The sequence below is a fragment of the Protopterus annectens genome, chromosome 8.part0 (assembly GCF_019279795.1).
Source record: "Protopterus annectens isolate FY-2018-M chromosome 8.part0, PAN1.0, whole genome shotgun sequence".
Taxonomy (NCBI): Eukaryota; Metazoa; Chordata; order Ceratodontiformes; family Protopteridae; genus Protopterus; species Protopterus annectens.
In genome coordinates, this window is record NC_056741.1 from 1,756,614,575 (window position 1) to 1,756,638,583 (window position 24,009).

At 43.2% G+C, this 24,009-nt stretch overlaps 1 protein-coding gene across 1 annotated transcript in view; it reads right to left on the reverse strand.

The window, feature by feature from the left end:
- Positions 1-24,009, reverse strand: part of LOC122809622 (cytochrome P450 2J6-like) — a 1,031,988-nt gene that overhangs the window by 147,366 nt on the left and 860,613 nt on the right. The window contains exon 9 of the mRNA XM_044081254.1: positions 18,149-18,290. Coding sequence (XP_043937189.1) covers positions 18,149-18,290 — 142 coding nt within the window. The remainder of the gene's footprint in view (positions 1-18,148; positions 18,291-24,009) is intronic.

The following is a 24,009-nucleotide window of genomic DNA, read 5'->3' on the forward strand; positions in this document are numbered from 1 at the left end:
TCAAGCATTAGTAGGCAATCCTATTTAAATGAGGGTTAGGATAGTGAATCGCAAGTTTACATAGCAAATGAGCACAGTCAGTGGAGTGTAGGAGTAGGATAAGGGGAGCAACAGAGTAGAAGATAGGTGACATCACGAGTGGGGTATGCATGAAAGAAGTGAAGCTCATTGGAGCAGAGTGGCATGTGTCTGCTGTCATTTACACATCATGGAAAGAGGTGTGTCAACAGGTAGGCTAGGGAAAGGCAAGAAATGGAAGGTGTATACCGTGGATAACACCAAAGTTTCTTGCTGAGTGTGCATACATGCGTGTGCGTGCCTGTAAACCCGAGTAAGACAGAGTGCGCGCATGTAAGCGTGTGTGTGTGCGTTTAAGCCAGAGTATGTATAAGGCTGTTTAAAGAGTTGTAAGCGCGTTTGCACTGGTGTGCGTGCATTTTAATCTGAATAAGCAAGTTTTAGTCCATGTAAGCATGTGTGCGTGAGTGTTAGCTGGTGTGTGTGTGTTTGCGCTTGTGTGCATGGCGCTCTCCACTGAAGAAATAGAAAGGAAAAAGGAAGCACAACAAATAGTAGGAAGCTACCAGGGAGTACTAGCAGAGCTAGCAGGTGAAAACAATCAGAATCAGGCAATTACACAGGCAGTACACTAGCCCAGCCCAGCCTAGCACTTAAAACTCTGCAAACAACAGTCCATTATGTTTCTAACAACAGACACTGCAGTAAGCTAATAGAAGTGAAAACTGAAAAAGCTTTACTGAGACAAAGAAATGTTAGGGGCTGCCATTGCTGTTATAATGCGACATATGCAACATGCTGCGGGTGGTGACAATGGAAATGCTGCTGGACAACCCACAGTGAGGAGATGGAAAAGAGTGTACAGGCCCAGGGTAACCTACCAGGGGCTGCATGAGCTGGAGATAGTGGAGTGCTATAGAGTGAACAGAGACCTCCTGCAGCAAATTGTTGAGCTGTGTAGGCCATGCCTCAAACACAGAACCAACAGAGGGGAACCCATCCCAGTGGAAACCAAGGTATGTGTTGGCCTAAGAATATTAGCAACAGGTACCTTCCAGAAATAAACTGGTGATATGATGGGGATATCACAGGCATCAGCATCCAGGGTACTGCACCAGTTCCTGGATGCCATGTCAGCAAATGTCGGTGATCATGTATATTTCTGCAATTCCCGTGAGGTATTGGCCAGCAATATGCGTCTCTTCCAGCAAATAGCGGAATACCCTGAGGTAGTGGGTGCAGTAGACTGCATGCACATATGCATCAAAGCACCAGCCGGTGAGCAGGGTAGGGTCTACTTCAACTGCAAGGACTTCCCCTCCATCAACTGCCAGGTCGTGTGTGATGCCCAGGGCATAATACTGAATGTGTGTGCAGGCTGACCTGGAAGCTATCATGATTCCCATATCTTGCATCTGACACAGCTGTACCAGATATTTGCCATTGGGGACATCCCACATGGTCACCTAGTGGAGGATGCTGGCTATGCACTGGAGCCATGGCTGATGACACCCATCAGAAATGCACACACACCTGAACAGGAATGCCATAATGAGGCACACACACAAAAACCGTAATGTAATAGAGTGTGTGCTTGGTCTGCTCAAGTCACGGTCCCGGTGCCTGGACACATCTGGTGGAGCCTTGCAGTACTCACCAACTACATGTACCCAAATTGTCATGGTATGTGCTATGCTACATAGTATGATCCTGCAAAAACAGCTGCAGCAGAACCAGCATAGGCCTGGGCCAAACAGCCCCCCACCATTGCCAAGGCCATCACAGGCAGAGCATGACTTGGAGGAGGAACAACATGAGCCTGCCCCAGTAGGCAGAAGGAGGCATGCCCAGTATGCTTTGGCCTTGGTAAAGAAGCAACGCATAGCACATACACTGGCTCAGTAGGAACTCTGGAAATTATACCGCTCTCTGACTCGCACATATAGTAAAAGGGATGTATAAGTTGACACTACCTGCTTTCAATCATGTACAGGGAGTGTAGTATGTGCATCCGACATAGACAGCCCTGCAGCAGCACCTAAGGCATGATTGCCATGTGTTAAGCAATATAAAGCAGTGCTAAACAGCATTTACCACTGTGTAGTATATGCAAACAAAATCGCACACACCAACTAGCACAACTGTTGTCAATGTTGAGTAATATTGGGCAACGTCCAGCAATGTTGGTGAATACTGAGCAATGTCGGACAAGCCTGGTCTAAGTAGGGCATAGCTGAACAAAAGCCAACATGTTCATATTTGCTTAACTGGCCCTTAAGCAGTCTGGTCTGCTCAGTATGAACATATAAAGCAGTGATGGGCCTCTAACCCAGGATTCTGTGCACTATAGTCAAAGTACTGAACCACTAGACCATGACAGTATTGCAGTGGTCAGCCTGTATGAAGGAATGTTGATAAGTCTATGCAAAGTATCTCATGGAAACCCTGCAGGCACAGCATAATCCCTGTTGAGTTATGACACAAAGGTGAGTCCTGCAGTATGAACAGAACCTGACTTCCAACACTCACAGTATAAATGTTAATATTGGTCATGTTCACACACATCAACAAATGTAGTGGACCTCAGATAGCAACATACTGAAAGGTCACACTGGGCATGCTCACACACTTGAATAAATGAGACAAATGTCAGGCAACAAAACACGGAAAGCCTGAACTGGGCATGCTCACACACTTAGGCCATGTCTGAGTACAGCAGTGGGTCACGCATATCTGGCAGTTGCATGTGTTAACCCAGGAACCCCTCACTATCCAGCAATCCATCCTGTGCACACAGTTTTATGAAAACAGACACATCTATAATATAGTGGAAGCCTGTCATAATCAAATAAGTTCTGCAGATACTGAAGTTGTTCATAGAAACTGGTAAAGCAAAGATGATAAAGACCTGCAAACAGTATCAGCAATAAACATTGTGCATCCTGAACATTAGCATAGGTTCAGAGGTCGATACTAGGCTATCTGCCCTAGGGCATGTACAAGCCTAGCCAGAGTGTGTTTGGCATTCGCAAACCTGTCAGATTACTACACTGTGTGTGTGAATAGTAGGTCACACAAGATAGCTCATGTACGTTTAGGCTAGTGTGCCTCTGTCTAGCAGGGACACAGAAGATATCCCAGGGGTAAACATAAGATCACCCATACAGTTGTCAAGATGTCTCCTGTAAGTGGTCATTGGGTGGCTCTGCCTATGTGAAACTGGGATTGCAATCTGGAGTGAGTGGAGCCTTTGGGATACAAATCTGTCCCTCCAACATGTCCTAGTAACATCTGTGCTGAGGTATACATCCCTGGAGTGTGTAGCTCCAAGGGAGTCAGATATCCTGAGGTGGAGCATATCCAGTAATTCTGGGTTGGGTATATCTGTAAACAACAGGCACACATCATATCCGAGTAGGTGGTAAGTGACTGAGTAGAGCTGGAGTTACCGCATCTGAACTGTGCAGTGCATCTGTGTGAGTCCCTAGATCTGCTTGGTGAGGAACCTCTGTGGCCGGTACAGTTGCTGCAGGTGTTGGGTAAGGTACACCCGAAATGTGGCATTGCAACCAAGCATGGTTGTGATGAGTATAGGGGCACAATGACCTCACTCGATCTAGATGTGAAACCATATGGGATAAGATGGCCCACATAGAAGGTGTGTCCAACCACTTTGGCAACGTGAATGTCAAAGGCGACAGTACGAACAAGTCATGTCCCCAAACACCTAACAACTCCTACCGTATGTAATGGAGTACTACCTATGTAGTAATGTATGGGCATATTGTTATTCCCAAAGGGGATGACTATGCAACTAATGGCATTTAGCTGTAGGCCTTGGCTCAGGCACCAGTTATCCATCTCTGTGAGACCATGTTTGAGTATGCATGTGGCATCTGGATAGTTGATCATGGCACCCAGTTTGCAGTGAAGTGCAAACATGTTCAGCCATATTCCCCCTGTGGTAGCCTGTATGTCAGACAAATATATACTGAATAAGAGAGGTCCCAGGACCGAGCCATGTGGCATGCCACGTGTAACTGGTGTATAGTCAGACATGGCACCTGCTATTCTGACCATGTGGGTGCTATCCCTGATCCAGGTAACAATTCATCGTGTGAGATATGTGTCCATATCGACGCTGGCGAGCCTATGCATAATGGCCCAGTGGGTTATTGTTTTGAAGGGTTTTGCAAGGTTCAGGTAGGCTGTGTGGACAACTGTCCCTATGACAATGGACCTGTTAACCGTTTAAAGAATACAAACAGGTTAAAGAGGCAAGATCTGCCCACAACAACGCTGAAATGTGTAGGACAGAGTGTCTGTAGGTTCCTGATGTCTATGTGTATGAGTCCCATGACAATACGCTCCATAGCTTTGCAGAGCAGGCTAGTTAGGCTTATAGGGCAATATTGTCTGTGGTCTGTTTTGGCACCAACTCTGTGGAGTGGGACCACTGTCGCTGTATGCCATTCCTTGGGTACATATCCTGTAGTAATTCCGATATTGAACAGTGATGTAATGTGAAGGTTAAGTCTGTCATGAAGCTTGTGTAAGATGCAGGCCAGGACACTGTCTGGTCCCATTGATACTGTGATGTACGCTTTGGGGAGGGCAGCACTCACCGGTTACTGTGTGATGTCAGGGAGGTTATACTCTGTTGGGATGGATAGTTGCTCCTTAGGGGGGATGGGGGAAGACATCTGCACTGAACCTGGTTGCCAGGATGTTGGCAATGCCAGTGGGTTCAGGGTACGTTTAGTCAGTATGCAGTAACTCACAGCATATCAGTGAGTGTCCACCCAGGTTCCTGACATAACTGAAGAAGGCCGTGTGATAGTCTGACGTGTCTGGTGCAATTGTCCAGTAGAAGCGGTCCTTAGGAAAGTTCATGAGTGATCATAGCTGTCTGCTAGTACAGATCACAGATGCCTTCCCAGTCTGGGATTGTGCTCTATCATGTAGTAGCATCCTCCTGACGTTGTACAGCTTATTAATGGCTGGGGGCTACCAGACAGGTCCCCTGCCATTGGAGTAGTGAGTCCTGTTGTTATTTGGGAGAGCACAATCCATGCAGTCCACTAGGTGTCCATAGAATGTGTATGTAAAGGATTCAGCAGTGTGAGCTATATTTGCCACTGTCTTAGGGTCTCTGAAGGATACCACCTTGTTTTGGTGAAGTGAGACATTGGCTCATGAGAAGTTCACCAAGATTAGCCAGGATGGGAGTGTGGAGGGTATATGTATGTCCAGTGAGATACATGTATGTTCTGACCTTACCAATGAGGGGTATATCGCTGGTGTGGAACATAGAGTCCCTATGTTGGTGATGATCAGGTCCAGTATGTATTCCCTCTTGTGGCTGTGCTGACTTGTTGTGCCATAGCATATGAGTCTACAAATTGTAGCGACTGTTGGGTGAGGGTGTTGGGGCTTGAGTAGTATCTACAGTCAATATTTGTGTATATGAAGTCACACAATATAATGGTGTTTGTGGAGACCTTCATATCCTCCATAGTTCCCATGAAAGCCGAGTGTGGTTTCTGAGTTTGGGAGGGTGGTCTGTAGCAGGCAACAAACTGAAAGGCAGTTTTGCACAATGGTAGTTGTATATGTATGGTCTGTGATGCTTTGTGCAGTGCTACTAACCCGGAGGTGTGTGTATCTGTGATGTATATGGATACTCCCCCTAGTTGTGTTGTCTGTTCTAAGTCTTGTTGTCAGAAAGCATGGTATGAAACATAACCTGGTAGTGCTGGTGTGCATAAGCGAGCCTGAACCAGGCGTCTGTTAGTGCACAGATATCACTATCCTCCATACTGAGGAGAGTCCTGAGTGGCCACAATATGAAGGTAACAGATCTGGTGTTGAGCAGCATTTACCCTTAGTTTCATTTAACCTGTAATGTCTATGGAGGTGGGTTTGTCTTTTGAGCCCTGCTTAAAAAAGGCACTATGGTGGTAGCAAAAGCCTTAGCCAGCATTCAAAAGTCCAAGGGTGACAGGTGCAAGCTGTCCATAGTGAAGCTACGTGGCATGTTGAGCATGTCACCACAGGCTGACAGACACTGTATCCCCTATGAATGAAACAAATGTGTTGGGCAACTGTTAAATGTGATATGTGTGTCTGTATACGGTGACATCATAACTGGTGGGTGTAAGTTGCTAGAAAAGGTCAGGGTCATACTGGCCTGGGCTACATGATCAGAGTGTTCCTCCATGTATCATGTCATGTGGTCTAGGGAGTAACGTCTGAGGTTTTACGCACCAGCATGGACAATGACGGTGCCAGTCCTGTACTTGCTTTGGAGTGACCTGACTGCCTGTGTTATGCGGCAGATCCTGGCACCCAACATACAGCCCAAAGTGATTATTCCCTTGCTAGGGCTGGTGAGTGGTACATCAGTGTGTCTGACAATAAGTGTCGCCTATTACAAGTGTATTAGGTGTGTTGTTTAGCCCGAAGGGCAGTGACTGTGTGGCATACTGACATTGTGAACTACGTGATATGTGGGTATTGTAGTGGGGTAGCAATTGTGTGTGTGTCTGCTTTGGAGGTCTCTGCTGCTTAGGAAGAGTACATTTACAGCATCCGAGTATGTCTATGTGTGATAATGTTGTTTGAGTGCTGTTGCTAGAGGATATGTGAGACTGATATGTGGTGTGTGTGGTTACCTTCACCACCTGATAGACTGTGCCAGTCATGGGTCGAGAGAGTTCAGCACCCTGTATGTCTATATAGGTGCATCTCACACATATATCTGAGTTTGTCAGGAGGAGGAGAGGGTTGTCTGTGTACATGAGGCAGATGTGACATTGTGTCAATATCACAATATCCACCAGCTTGACTGGAGAGTACACACGAAACCAACTCCTGGACATGCCAGGATATTATGATGACATACTCTGTAGCCTGATCACAAAGGATCAGTAGGGTGTTAAGCGTGTAAAAGAGTATAACAGGAATTAGTGCTCATGTTCATTGGTGTTTTGTAAAGAGTAGCTGAGAAGGAGTCCAGGCTGAATCATGACACCTCCTTCAGCTATGTCATAAATAGCAATGTACACCCATATATGTCCTGTGTCAGGGCCAACTGTACCTGACTGACAATGCCGACATTCTGGCAGACAGGCCCATATGTACATACCACCTCCCACTGACAATAGTCCATATCATCATACCAGGAGATATCACATGTAGAATGGACGAGCAGCTAACCCCACTGCCAAAAGCATGGCAGCAAGTGGAATACATTGATTCCCAATATGTGTCATGCACAAACTACAGAACAAATAGATCCTGCACCTGAACAGTCAGCTGAGCCTCACTCCCTACACAGGATGTGGAACCGTTGAATGTGTCACAGCTACATATGGCACTCCCCACAAGTGTTGGTGCACAACACACCATGGGAAGTCAAGTCCAGTACGCCTATGAAGTCTGATCTGCAAGGTCATGGAGTCCATCATGGTTGCAGTCATAAACAGAGCTATTGGAAGCTGATGTACATACAACCCTACCAGCTGTGGTATGTTCATGTGCAGATCATGGTTCCCAAACATGCTACACTGTTTGCAAGGCAGCCACCCAGGGCATACATCAATGAACACATCTACACATGTGTCACATAGACTTTGAGTAGCCCTTTATTAACATCCCAGACACATGTAGTATCTACAAAACCAACAAGCTGTGCATAAATATGTGTTGACATATGACGGAATGTCAGTGTGTCCACAAATAGATCACACAAGGTAAGGATTATGAGGTCTTGTTCAATCTGTTGACACCTGCTGACCCACATGGACCATTCCTGGAATGGCATAAAACAAAGTGTACACACATCATCATGTCCAGTCTGATGATGTCACCATCCTATAAATACAGCAGGAGAAGGGAAACTAGCCAGTAAAGCAAATAGCGTGCCGTGTTCATGCGTCTCTCTCTAGTATCATAACATAGTTAGGTAGGGGTTTGAATCCTGCAAACAGTGTGTGTGGGGGTGTGTGTATGTGTGCAGTTTACTTTGAGAGTTGTTCCCTGTTTGGAGACTGGGAAAACTCACTAAAAGAGGTACATTCCTCTTTGGAAAGTCTGATGATGTCACCATCCTACAAATACAGCAGGAGAAGGGAAACCAGCCAGTGGAATTCATTCTACAGCTATTCGCTGAGTGTGTAACAGCAGACAGGCTGATATGCCTGTGTGTTTCTGACCCTTCCAGGCCTCAGATACTCTCAGGTATATATTTGAACAGCCTTAGGGAAAGGTACATATCAGTGGGATACACCTGTGATATATTTCAGATATTTTGCAGTTGTGACTTTGGGGATTCTGAGCATATGTATTACTACACCTTTTCTGGCGTGCAAGCAGTGTCTACTCTCACTTATTGACATTTAACATTAAGTGGGATTCCCCACCTTTCTGCCTACTGTTAGTACATTTCACAGGGAGTCTGAGGGACACAGCTAACATTTGTTTGCAAATCAGGGACATCCCTGTAAACCAGTCACAGTTGGGAGGTCTGGCCTCTGACCTATTCAAATATGCCAGTGTTTATCCTGCTCTGATACTGTGTGGGGTTTGTAAGGTGCTACTGTAACATTATTCCCTACTAGCATGGCTGGTTCTCTTTTCACAGTCATGTCATGCAATTCCACAACACTTGCTGGTTAAGGGCCATAGAACATGATTTGTGTTATGCCATTTCTATTCTCCCTTTACATTCACTCATTGTAATGCATGATATATTTATTTCAGCACCAAGTTATTGCATATCTGCTGTGGTGTAGTGGTACTTCATGCAGACTGGTGAGCCCAAGGTCTAGGGTTTGAGACTGATAGGTGTATTTTATTTTCCTGCTGAGCAATACAAGGATCCTGTCATACAGAGTGACTAAGGCACTTTTAAGCAGTTGTAAGTGGGTTTGCCTGATGCTTAGTGATGCTTAGCTAAGCGCACACAAGCTCACACTCACGCACCCCCACTAACTACTGCTTAAAAGTGCTTACTCCCGCTAACCCCTGTTCTAATTTCTTTGAAAGAAAAGAAAATGGGGAGATAGGAAAGTGGTGAAAAAGGGGGCACAAAGAGGGAAAGACAGTAGGGAAACCAGCTGGGATGTGCAGGGATGGTGTAGGGAAGGCCCATAGCTGCCCATTTCTTTACCAGCAACAGCTGTGCATATGTTCATAATTTGGTGTGAAATTTGCAACCTTCCACCCCTGAGAGAGGGGTGAGTACAACAGAGTATGTTGTACTGCCAATTATAATTATCAGTTTACATGTCTGGCAGACGTGTGCGAAATGGGCAGCTATGTATGGGGCGTAATTTTTTTCTGGGAACAGATTGCCCTTTTTTTTTTTTTTTCAAGTGAGAGTGGAATGTGAGGTAGGGGATGTAGGTATATTTGAGGAGGTAGGTTGGGGAGGTAAACAGACAAGACAAACAAGACGCATACATGGGCGGAATTTGACACATGGGGTGGGTGAACACAATTGATGGGGAAGGTTGTTTGGAAATCGCAAGCCCATGAGCCCACAGATGGTAACAGTGGAACTGAGATCCCCACCCATGGGCAGTCACCACTGCACCTTCACAGCCTCGAGAGTGGCTGTGCTGGGGGCTGAGTAGGATGGGCAGGCTCACCCGAGAGATGCGGTACTCTCGCCTCAAGCTGGCATAGTGGATCAGCGACTGAACGCTGTATCTCCCTAAGCACCACAGCCCGGAACATTCAAAGGGTGACAGGTGGCCCTTCTGCACCCACGCTTGCATGGGTGGGACAAGCCCCATCCCCTGCAGCGCTTCCACTCAAAGGTGGCACAGGACCAACGGAGGAGGGGAGCCCGGGCTGGGCACCGGAGCTGCTGGTGCCAGGTGCACTCGCCAACTGAGGAGGGACAGGTGGGTCTGCTGGGACCGGCCTTCCCATACGTTCTGTGATTAGGTGTGTTTAATTACAACATAAACAACAGCATTCCAGATTAGTTGTAACAGCATGCAGTAATATTCCCATTATCCCAACACACCAAGGTTCCAACAGTTGAACAGCAAGCATAACACATGCATATATTGAACGACAGTGGATATTCCAAAAGCATGCAGGGATGTTTGGTAGCAACAGGCCACCATGAACGTGGTGTTTGAACAGGGCACATGCATCAACATCAATGCAAATATTTATAAAACAGTAAGACATATGTCCCAACAAATATTTAAGATTACACATACCCATTGAGGTGTGGAATTGCATGGTTTATGCACAAACAGTAGGGTGTAGAAAAAACCTCAGTTAACATCTTATAAACACTTTTAATCTACACTACATTCCTAGTGACTGCAGGTGTAAATTCCCTACATGTATTATTACACTTGCCACCATGCATTAGGTTGTGTAGTGGGTTTGGCTAGTTCAATATATACTTGACCTATATCTGACATACTAACTGTCCAAGATGCAGATGTCACTGCTTCATATTTCATGTTTGCATTTATATTTCTTTATCTACATATCTGGATGTTTTCACATGACATTTTCACTTCAGTTTGTACAGAACCCTGCATTTATTGAATCACACTCACATTTCTGGGGAACATATTAGCATGCTACTCATGTGCCAGATTTACTTATGCATGCCAGCCAGTAACTGACTGTTGAGGACTGTATATATGCTTCACAGCTACTAGCACTTCCATCATCAACTTTAGATGGGACTGCAGAACTCTGGGTTGCCAGCACTTTCTAACACAGTACTATTTGTATAATGCAAGGGTACAACAACATTTTAAACTAAGTGACACACGCACATTCCGGGTTTTAAACCTTTATTACTGACATTACACACTTTTCCACAGGCTCACTCCTTTATTTGTTATAACAGTGCATATGGCAGAAATATTCAGGACATAGTATACCTTTATTAATGAGTTAGAACACATGTTTTCAGGCTCAGTCACTTATTGTATATGACAGTACCTGCAGAGATTTTATTCCATACATATGTTACCTTTCTTAATGGGTTACTCTTGTTCTAGCGCTATGAATTTTCATATAACAGTACATGCAGAGGACTTATTCAGGCCATTTTATGGCTGTATTATTGTACTACAACACTTTATTTCATGCTCTCTCCCCTATTTTATATAACAAAACATGCACAATAATCAGTAACCTGCCTGGTGGTGCAGCCTTTGCAGCCTATCAGCATAGGCTTGCTGATTTGCAGCATGGTCACCTGCAGCTGTGAAGTAAATGAAGGGATATTGAGACATACCTTTCTGTTATACAAACTCAATTATCAATTCTTACATACTGCATTCTATGGCTACATACTCAGTCATGGGGCATCCTGCATCCCATGGGCCTCCTGGATTCATTGCTTCAAGCGGTCCTGCTTCTGTCTCTTCAGGTCTGCATGGTGGTGGCGGACCTGCTCACTGGTGCGAGGAACACCTATGACACTGGTGAGGTCATGAGCTAACCGGTTTCAAGCCTCAGCCTTGTATTCCGTCCCTTGGAACTGGCCCTTCAGGAGTCTGAACTCATGACGGTGGACAAGAAGCCAAACCATGTATTTCGACTCCTCGATGCCCCAATGCTGCACTCGGAAGCGTGAACCCTCTCCTGCACCTGCCATTCTGACGGCAAATGTGAGCTACAATCAGTTATGGTGAGTATTCCCGCCTATGGGGCTTAAATATGCTGCATTTCCCACACTTTTTTGTGATTGGCCATTTTTGAGAATTCTAAGCTGACTGCAGACCTGCTTAGTAATGGTTAATCTACCATTTCTAAGTATATGTATGCTAATAGTGGCTGTTTCTCCTGAGCTGTCATGGCTTAGTGGTTCTGTACTTTGATTATGATGCACAGATTCCTGTGTTTGAACCTTGTCACTCTTTTGTTTTAATACTGTCTATAGAGGCTAGGGGGTGTGGCTGCGTTTAAGCAACTTAGCTCTTCGTTGCTCCTCGGTGCCCTACGGTGCCCTGGTTGGCACGGCGCGCACGTCCGTGCAAACACATTGCGCTGGGTAAAGCACTATTAAACTATGGGCACCTCTGTTTAGCTGGGTAAAGCGCTATTAAACTACGGGCACCCCTGTTTAGCTGGGTAAAGCACTATTAAACTATGGGCACCTCTGTTTAGCTGGGTAAAGCGCTATTAAACTATGGGCACCTCTGTTTAGCTGGGTAAAGTGCGGCTTAACGGCAGGCTATTATATATCTGGATCCTTTAAAAATATATATTTTGTTCACTGATGCACTGGCCATTTCACTGCTTTTAATAAAATATGTCTGGTATTATTTCAAATACTGATTTAAGACATAAATAAGAAGGGGAGTGGTGGGACTCAAACCGTGAATGCCTCCTCTTTGTGCATATGGTCTACCATTACGCTATTGCAACTTGGTGTGATTTGCATAAACATTCTTTTTTATGCTCTTCCATGTTGGAATTGCTAACTGTAGCTAAGCAATGGGCACACCCGCTCACACAAGCGCAAATACGGCAGCTATATCGTGGATTTAAAAAAATAAATATTTTACTTTTTATAACTGTGATGGGGGTTTACAGTGTCAGGGAGTGTGGTGCTGGGTGCAAGTACATTTGAGCGACCTCGCTCTTGTGTGTTGAAATTTTGCTTTTACTACACTTGCAGGGGCGTGGACATTTAGACTGCTTGGCAGTCGGACACGCCCCCTGCCTTCATACTCGGTCCGTGTAAGAGTTACGGTTGAGTCAGCGTGCCCTCATGAATATTCATGGAACGATGACGTCATACCGTTCAACTGCAGCCTCCGAGTAAGACTTATTAAGTCTTACACGGAGGATTCGTGAATCCGGGGGAATGATGTGAACTGGAACAGGCCTGGTTTTCATTGTCCTCATAGAACATTACTAGTTGTCACAGTACAGCTTTTGGACAGTGAATGTTTTAATGTGTTAATCACAAAAGTGGCAAAGTTGTTAAACAACTGCTTCACTGTTCCCGCAGAGAACAATACTTGTGGTCTTCCAAATAAAGTATGGATGAACAATAAATATTTATAGGGGACAGTAATATCTTGGGGATAGATGCTGAGGTGTATTGAGGAGAGACCAGGATGAAGCACTGTCTACTTAAGGTAAGTATGCTACATGAAGTGATTAGCAGAATTTAGCTATCAGGACAGTGTAAAAATGAAACAGTTGTAGACAATGTAGGTACAGCCTAATGCAGAGACAGAAAACTGCATTACATTTTTCCCAAATCTGAAAAAGGAAGGCTGCAGTTCAGAGAATATGATGCTATCATAAATGTGGGAAAGGACACAACAGTTGACAGGACCTGAGAAGGTGCTACAAATAATGTGATATTTCATACTATGTAGGCATTCCCTGTTGCTACTATGCTAAAAAATTATCATATTCCCTAGGCACTGTCTGACCCTGCAATTATACAAAAAGCCTTACATTCCCAAGGTAATTTATGATGTTGCAATTCTACAGAACCCAAACACTGTTAGGTTACTCTAAGCTGCTATCATTGCACCAATCTCTAAACTCTCAGGGTACTTCCCCCTTTTACCACTCTACAATATCCTCACACTCTTGAATACCCTCTGCTCCTACCATTCTATATAATTCTAACATTCTCAGGATACTCTCTGATGTTACCACCATATTAAATCATAGCCTGCACAGGATGCTTCCTGTCCCTACCATTCTATATAATCATCACACTTCCAGGCTATGCTCTGATGTTACCACCATACTAAATACCCACATTCCAAAGATGCTTCCTGCCCCTACTATTCTATATAATCCTCACACTCCCAGGGTACTCTCTGATATTACCACCATACTAAATCCTCACATACCTAGGACCCTTCCTGACCCTATCATTCTATATAATCCTCACATTCTCAGGGTACACTCTGATGTTACCACTATACTAAATCCTCACATACTCAGGATGCTTCCTGCCCCTACCATTCTATATAATTGTCACACTCCCAGGGTATTCTCTGATGCTGCCACCAAACTAAATCCTCACATACCCAGGACCATTCTTGCCACGATCATTTTATATAATTCTCATACTCCGAGTACTCTCTGATGTTACCACCATCTTAAATCCTCACATACCCAGGATGCTTCCTGCCCCTATCAGTCTATATAATCCTCACCCCCAGGCTACTCTCTGATGTTACCACCATACTAAATCCTCACATACCCATGATGCTTCCTGCACCTATCATTCTATATAATCATCACACTCCCAGGGTGCTCTCTGATGTTACCACCATACTAAAGCCTCACATAACTAGGACACTTCCTGCCCCTGCCACTCTATACAAACCTCACATCCCCAGGGTACTCTCTGATGTTACCATCATACTATCCTCACATACCTAGGATGCCTCCTGTCCCTACTATTCTATATAATCCTCACACTCTCAAGATTCTCTCTGATGTTACCACCCTACTAAATCCACAGATACCTAGGATGCTGCCTGCCCCTACCATTTTATATGATCTCCACACTATCAGGGTACTCTCTAATGTTACCAACATACTAAATTCTCACATACCCTGGATGCTGCCTGTACCTAGAATTCTGTATAATCCTCACACTCCCAGGGTGTTGTCTGATGTTAAAACTGTACTAAATTCTTGCATACCAAGGATGTTTCTTTCCCTTACCATTCTATATAATATTCACACTCCCAGGGCACTCTCTTATTTTACCACCATACTAAATCCTCACATACCGAGGATGCTTCCTGCATCTACCATTCTCTATAATCCTCACACTCCCGGGTACCCTCTGTCACCACCATACTAAATGCTCACATACCTAGGATGCTTCCTGCACCTACCATTCTATATACTACTATACTACCCACATTCTCAGGGTACTCTTGGATGTTACCACCATACTAAATCCTCACAAACCCAGGAAGATTCCTACACCTACCATTCTATATAATATTTACACTCCCAGGGTACTCTCTGATGTTACCACTGTACTGAATTTTCACATAACCAGGATGCTTCCTGCCCCTACCATTGTATATACTGCTCACTCTCATGGCTGGCACTCTAAAAAAAACTCACTTTCACAGGGCACATTCTGCTGTTATAATTGTTCATAATCCACACAGTCCAAGGGAACTGTCTGCTGCTGTAATTCAACAAATCCCTCACACTCCCAGGATGATAGAAATAAAAAAATGTTAAGAAAGCTATATGGGTGCAGTTACACTCAGAAAGTGAGACATTTTACTATAAAAATCAATAAAGAAATGTTAGCTGTGGTCACTGGTATCCATAAAATGAGACACAGTGGTTTATACTTCATGTGCTACTTCTCAGCCAGTACAAGATATTGATACAAGGATGTGACAAAAGGCACAAGACCATGTACATTGGTGGAATACATACCTTTCAACCCTCTAGCACATGAAATCTGGACAAAGCCAAAAATAATAGGGGGATAAAGGCCTGAAAATGAGGACAGATTTTAAATATTGCTTGTGTGACCATGCATTTTCTGAAGAATATAACGTCTGAAACTGAAATGCTTATCATTATTTAGTGAATTTAATCCTCACTGATTGGTGCAAGGAAACCACAAATTTTGTAAGGACCAGACCAAAAATATGTGGCAAAAGACTGGACATTCTGTGAAAATGTGGATAGTTGCCAGGTATGATAGAATTATAGTCTTTCCCTTGTTTTTTATTGGTCACATTTTACACACACACACACACGCACACACACACACACACACACACACACACACACACACACACACACACACACACACACACACACACACACACACACACACACACAGCAAACTACAGTGAAAATCCCCTGACTATGCACTTTTAGACTCATAGTAGTGAAAGGATAATATTAGCTTTCATTTGGGACATGAACCCTAGACTACCAGCACACCATGCTACTGTCACTGCTGCTGGACCCACAAGATCCTTTGAACAGGTAGAAGTAATCAGAGAAGTAAATGGCAAAAAGGAGAGTTCCCACCACCAAGCCCCAAGGCACACCACTTGTCATGTTTCTGAGGAGACACTTGCAACTTACACAGTTTAGAGTTTGTCTTTCATCTGGTTTGCTATCCATTTTACCATATATGAATCATTTTTAATGCATTTAGCTTCTGTATGATGCCTGCATGGGGAATGGTGTCATGATACCACACGTGGACCCCATGACCACCATCTGCTTCTTCTATTACCCTTTTAAAGAAATCTACTAGATTCAATACACAGGATTTACAAGCCAAACTCTTTGGAGTCAAGTTTAATAAGAATCTTGATTTTGTAGTTTATGCAGTCACTTAGTACATCAAATACTGTACACCTTAGAGTTAGGCCATACAGCTGACCACAATGCTTTGTAGCTCCTATCTTTTTAAATTGGATACATAGTAACTATAACAAAGTGAAATGATCATTTGCATTCTGTTGTGTCATAGTGCCATGATTTTCAGCCATATCAATGGCGTAGAGGAATAAAGCCAGGAGTACACCACAGGTGACCCAAGTTCCGTTTGCACCTTGGATGCTTCAAGGAGCTGGCTAGGGAAGATGGGATTGAGGTGAACATTGACAGCTCACCCATCATGAGGGAGACAGGGATATGCAGCATACCACAAAGGGTTGAAACTAATGGGGGCACTACATGTTACCCTGTGGAATCTGAGACATCAAAGCCTAAGCTGTCATAGTGTGTTAATTACCAGGAAAGTTAAAGCACAATTGGCATGCAAAGCATCGCTTTTCCTTGAGAGACAGTGACCATGGGCTTGAAGGAACTGCGGGGGGAGTGTTTGCTCCCATGGGGACAGAGTAGGCCTTCCATCAGGAACAGCAAGCCGGCCTGCTCCATCCAATTCATTGCTCACTGGAAATCCGAGGGAAGCTTGAGGTTCCTATGCAGAAATAAATGGACTGTAAGGCTCTTTCTCCATCTAGAAATACCCAGCTCCAATTCTACTAAACAAATAGGCCAATAGGGTTGTGGGAAGTGGAACAACTAGTCTAGGTCATGGGAAGAAGGGAAGAAAAAAAAAGATGTATCATTTGCACTTAATTATTGTGTGGGGATGATGCTACGACTTTAATGTTCTGCAGAGTTAAACCACCGTGTCATAGCATCATGCAATAAGGTGTATATTACTTACAGTAATTGCATCACACAACAAAGTATGCTTTATTTACAGACACTAGACCAGGTCATAGCATCACACAATAAGGTGCATATTACTTACTTTGGAACTTCACAGATCACATTAATTGTGTGGTTTATCTATGAGAATATTGTTTTACTCATTCATTTATTATTTATTTTCCAACAGATAATTTATCCTTTTTGGAGATATGGAAAGCTTGGGCCCATTCCTGCAAACAGCGGGAATCAGTCCTGCATGTAACATAGACACACACACACACACACACACACACACACACACACACACACACACACACACACACACACACACACACACACACACACACACACACACACACACACACACACACACACACACACACACATGCAGAAGATGACTGAATGTAAGTATAAGTAAAGATAAATGAACAAGTTGTGTTGGTGTGTAGACCTGTCGGTAATTTAGTGCACTGCTAAGTCACCTAGCATCATGTCTTTAGATTGTGGGAGGAAATTCAGCTACTGCATAAATCCTGTGCTGAGACAGAAAGAAAGTGCAGACTCCATGCAAAAGGGATCATGCCAGGAAATTAACCAGAGAACAAAGTTCAATGAGGTAGTAACACTAGTGCTACATCACCTTGCCAACCTAATTTTATGTTACTAGTACACAAATATTTGAAATTCTGAATCAGATTACGGTACACCAATTGTTGCATAACTACTTGTCTCTAGAAGTAAAATATGGTCACACTAGGTGCTGTCAAAGAAGATGAGAGAACTGAAAGGAGTGTGAGTAAAGACAGTAAATGAACAAGTGCTGGAAGTTTAGGTATAGAAAAATAAGTGGAAACAGCGAGCCTGCCAGACAGACAATTCTAAAATCTATTGACATATGATTTATGCAGTTTGAATGCCAGTAATACAGTGCTGTTACCTGTTGAAAAGGGCAAAAAGGCTTCTTGCTTCACAAACTCTCCACTGTCATTAAGAAAGTTGGCAGGGTTGAATTCATGGGGGAACTTCCACTGAGTCTCATCACGAAGAACAGAGTTCAAATCTGCCATCACCCGGGTACCCTGTAGAAAAGGAGAGCACAAAGCAATTTTGTTACTCTTTTGTAATGTAACACACAAGGTTAAACAGGTGAATGTTATATTCATCAGTTGACTCCAGACATCAAGTCATTGATAAATTCCTAAAAGTGGAAGCAGCATCAAAGCCAGCATCAAAATACAATTGCACAACTCTCAGAGAATGAATATGCAGTTATAGTCTTTTAGATCCATAACTCCAGTGAACAAACTAATTTAGTAACACAATTTAAGCTACTCATACTTCTATTCCGGAGACTGCACCCACCATGCACCTTACTTTATAAATTAGCTTTTGAGGTCACTATATACAGACCAGTTTTATCACTCAAGAATCAAAACACCAAAAGCACTTTTCCATTACTAAGTGACTTGCAAACTTAACTTTCAGTTATACCATGCTAATGAAAATATGAACAGGCAGATCTTCGCATTTGCTGTAAAATGACTTGTGAACAATTTCTGTTGTCATACTTAATATAACTACCACTAATTTCTAATAAAGATCACACTTTTGTTAGCTGCAATAACGTTCCCATTATCCTGATGTCATTCTCTTTAACCTGGCCTTGAACACATTTACTCCAAGGGGCTTATGAAGATAAACACTGACAACAGTAACTGATTAGTCATTTGCTGCCATGTAGCACTTCACTAACAGCTTTTATACCCTTTTATTCTATAAGAGTTCTGAGTATTTTAGAATTAACCTACTGCTGAATTCAGTGTCACACATGCACTGCTGGGAGTTATATCACATACAGTGAGTCAGGTGACATGCTAACAGTTATGTGATTCAGACCCAGAGCAGGACATCTGCTACAAGTGCTTGTACAGATTGTGTCATTATAACTAGTGCACAGCTGGACAGCTCTGCACATTTTTAACTTTAACAGTGCACTGAGAATTGATGGACTAGTACTGGAGGAAGGACAAGAGAGGAACATTTAAGGTGCACAGTGGCACAGTGGTGCGCACCCTACCTAAAATAGGGAGCATACAACGTGCACAAACATATTGACTGTTTGTCTGGATAGGTGACTGAACATTTCCAGAAACACAGAAATGGAATTATATACACTTGGACAAAATGCAATTCATTAAATTAGGTTGAAGCTGTAATAAAGTTATATTTCCTTGAGTGGTAGATTATTGAAAGCAGGCATTGCAAGGGGCTGAATCTGTATCCTCCCTCAATTCCTCAACGACCACTGTCCCATTTTTCTCCAGTGCATCTATCAAAAAGTCCATTGGTTTAGTTTTGTTTATTACAATGTGAAAACAGCCAACTGCTGTATTAATATCTATAAACATCTAAAAAATGAATTGAGTACATAGCACATCTAATAATACGTATTTCCCAAAGATAATCATCAAAATCAAGGTTTTCATTTCAGAGTGTTCTCCCTGATCTTTAATATCATAATATAATAACTTATTTGATAACTCAACAACTGAAACTTTGGACTATCCTAATAACATCCCAAAATTTCTTTGTACGGAGTCAAACAAAATGAACTCACTTCAGTTTCAGCTTTCATTTTATTCAGGTGTTTTATCCCAAAACACCACTAATATCAAGTCACTCTAAAATCCATCATATACTAATGAACAAATGAACAACAACATAAATTTGTGATAAAAATAATGGTAATCTGAGATTAAAACAAGTGTAGGCATCCCACCCAGTTTAAAAAAAGAAAAGAAAACACTTCAGAGGAAGGCTTTAAGTGTCCTCTGGAAGCCAGTTAGAGATGGGTAATCCTGAAATCACCATGGTGCCAGATTCTATAGGTTGGACACTTGGTAAGAAAATGAATGGAAGCCTGATGCTTCAAGATACATGTATGGAACTGCCAGCAGCCCCTGAGAGACTGAGCACAAACCAGAAGAAGGGATGTAGGACAGCAACAACTACTTCAGCTAAGAGGGACCTAGATTATGAGTAGCACCTAGTAACCTTGCAATAAACTTCTGTCTCATCTATCAACAGGTTCAGTGCTAGGAAGTCCCAGGTACAGGATACTGCAACAGTCAAACCATGAGGAGACCAAGGCATGAACAAAAACCAAGAGGTTAGCTTGACATACCTAAAGTTTAATACTTGATTTCATTATGGCCAACACCTGGTCCTGACATGCTTGACTATAATCTAAGATGACACGAAGTTCATGCACCTTATCAACAGGTTCAAGCTTGTTGCCACAATATATAACGACTTTAGGTAAGGGAGAGGCATAAGAATCCTGTAAGGCTGCATGAACTGCCATGGCCTCAGTTTAAAAGAAGGAATTTTCATCCAATTTTGAATTAGCCAGGAATATATGGTTTCTACATAATCAGCCAGGGAACACACACACACACACACACACACACACACACACACACACACACACACACACACACACACACACACACACACACACACACACACACAAACACAGACACACACCAAGTTATCCGGTGGAAAGAAAAGGTAGACTCATGTGTTATCAGTATAACTATGGTATGCTAAGCACCTATTAATTAACAAGCAAGAATGCAAATTAAGAACAGTAAAGGGACTAAAATAAAACACTGCAGTTCCCACACTCCAGAGTGTATGTAAAAAATTAACTGATTCCTTAATAAACCTTTTGAGAACAGTCAGAAAGGCAGGAAGCAAAACACAACAGGACCATAGAAAAAAAAAATTCATAATAGGTTCATAGGTTCATAGGTTGGTACTAGGCTATCAGCCCTAGGGCCTATACAAGCCTAGTCATAACAATTTCCTGGCTATTTCTTCCCACACTATTTACTTCCCTGGACCCCTGTCTAGCAGGGCAACTGATGTGATCCCCGGGGTGAATTTCCTTTCTCCCATCCAATTGCCAAGGTTCCTTTTGAAGAGGGCCAAAGAGGCACTCTGCTTGACATGTATGGGCAATCTATTCCAGAGTCTGGGGAGTCTCTGGGTCAGGAACCTATCCCTCCAGCATGTTTTGTTTATTGTGATGACAAGGTTTAGATCCCTGGAGTGTGTGGCTCTGAGGGATTGGGATTTCTTTAAGTGTACCATGTCCAACAGCTCTGGGTTTCACATGGCCTTGTACGTTAAGCAGTGATCGCCTCTGAGTAGACAATATGTGACAGAGTATAGCTGGAGTTTTTTAAGGCAGTCAGCATAGGGCATCTGCTTTAGACCTGTGATTCTTTTAGTGAGATATTTTTGCGGCCTTTCCAGTTGTTGCAGATGTCGTGAGAGGTGCATACCAAACGTGACATTGTATTCTATAGTGGGTCTAATGAGGGATGAGTACAGTGGGACAATGACCTCCTTTTTTCTGGATGAAAAGCCCTTAGTGATGAGGTGTGCCACATAGAAGGATTTCCTGACTGTTGTGGAGATGTGGTTATCGAAGGTGAGACCACTGTCCACCTGTGTCCCTAAGTCTCTTATCACACTTTCGGTGTTTAGTGTACTGCCTTGTCCTCCAGTTTCCACTGTTAAACTATATACATTTAAACATATGTAATATGTTTTAGTGAAGAAGGCAATGAGAGTAGTAAGCAACCAATGGTGTTTAATCCAGAAGCAAACACTCACAAGGTACTAAAAAGTACACACAAACTGCAAACCAACAATAAAAATAAAGCGCTTTGCGTCCTGCTCACTAGCAGAACTTCTGATCTGAAGAAGTCCTTCTAGTGAGCAGGGCAAAAAGCGCTTTATTTTTATTGTTGGTTTGCAGTTTGTGTGTACTTTTTAGTACCTTGTGAGTGTTTGCTTCTGGATTAAACACCATTGGTTTGCTTACTACTCTTATTGCCTTCTTCACTAGTTTGTTGTCTTTATCTCCAGCAGTTTGTATATGTAATATGTTTGTAAGCCTTATATCAATACACCATGGTCCACAATATCAAAAGATGCTGCTGACAGATCCAGGAGTGTCATGAAAGGGAAACACTGCCATCCCAGATAGCTGGAATTTTGTAAATAATTATATGTCATTTGTGAATATCAACATGATTTATATAGAACTGTGACAAAGGGAGTTACTGCCAGCGCAGATGTCTGGAATGTTGCAAATGATTATGTGTCATTTGTGAATTTCAACATGCTTTATGCAAGATACTTCTGTTACAAATGTATTAGAACTGTATGTCATGCATAAATCAAAGTAGTTTTATGCAGACGTGTATTAAAAATATATTCTATAAAGTACTGAGCTTAAAGACATATCCACAGTGTACACTACTGTATATAGTTTAACAGTGGAAACTGGAACACAAGAAGTTAATTTCAGAAAAATAGCTGAAATTAAACTACTTTATGGCAGCAAGGAGACACAATCCCCGGGATTCATGAAGCTTGCACCAGGCGCAGGCATAGCGTAGGCGGTATAACGCCAAATATGGTCATCAAGCAATTCAGGTACTATCCAATTCCATGTGCACTACCAGCATACGCCAGAACTGCGCAGCCCTCAGCTTAGGTATGCTAATCACCCCATGTGCAGTGCCACCCCATGCAAATGAAGGTACATAGCGATTCATGAAGTGGTGCAGGCGTAGCGTAAGCCCATGGAAATGTAAACCAAAAAACACGGTTTACATTTTCCCAAACAGAACATCGGAGCTATGGAAGTGGACCAGACTCATGTATTACAAAGCTAACATATGTCAATGGCTAAATACATAGCCAATGGCATAAGAAAAGATGCACAACACCTAAAAAACATTTAATGTCATGTCCACAGTAACGCAAAGTACAACCCCAGGGCATGTGTGCGCAAACTGGAACACAAAGAAAATATATAGAAATGTCATAAAATCGCAATGTAATACAAATCAGGATTTCACCATAATACTCAATGGTATGCATGGTACACCACAACCAAGCTGCAAGGGTTGCTAAGGGTCTGTGACAGTGTTCGGTGCAATAACTATGAATTAGTAGTCAATGCCATGCAAATGAAGCAGGTAATACTGAATCGCAAATGTCCAGCTGGATTAAGGATGTACCATACGGTGCAGCGCTATAACACCGAGGAGTGGCTTAGAGGTATACATGACATCAGCAGTGGGGTGTGCCACTGTAGCTGTAAGAACATTGGAGCAATGCAAATATGGCCTGGCCATTGCTAAGCAAAGCCGCAGGACAGGGGTGGGGAGGTAGGTATAGCATCATTTAGCTGAGAGCACGTATGGTGCCCGAAAGCACATGTGTACGGGGATGAAAAGGTGCCCGAAACCCGGTAAGTGGATGCATGCACCACGAACCATAGCACAAACAGGAAGGTCAGGGGAAGAAAAGAAGGAAATGCCACAGTAGGGTAACTGGAGTACAACTGAGCAATTAACACCTATTAACTCATAGTGGGCAATCGACGGCAGCTGACAAGTCTGCTCGCAGAAACCTGCAAAACAGGATAGGGGAGGTGTCGGATTGCAAAGAAAAGAGAACTGTCATAACAGAGTAAAGCAAACCTACAGTAGACTGGCAATAGAACACATTACGCAAGATAAGCTAGGTCTAGGAAAGTATAACTGAAAGCAGGCTGCAGGTTGCTTGCCAAAAAATGGTAGGTGAAACGTGAAGAAATGTAAAGGGAAGGGCAAGAGGTAATCCACAGCAGCCAAATGTAAACACCAAAGGCACCACAGTAGTAGTTCCTGTAGTAAAACACATAAGATACCCTGCAGCTGTGATCGTACATGA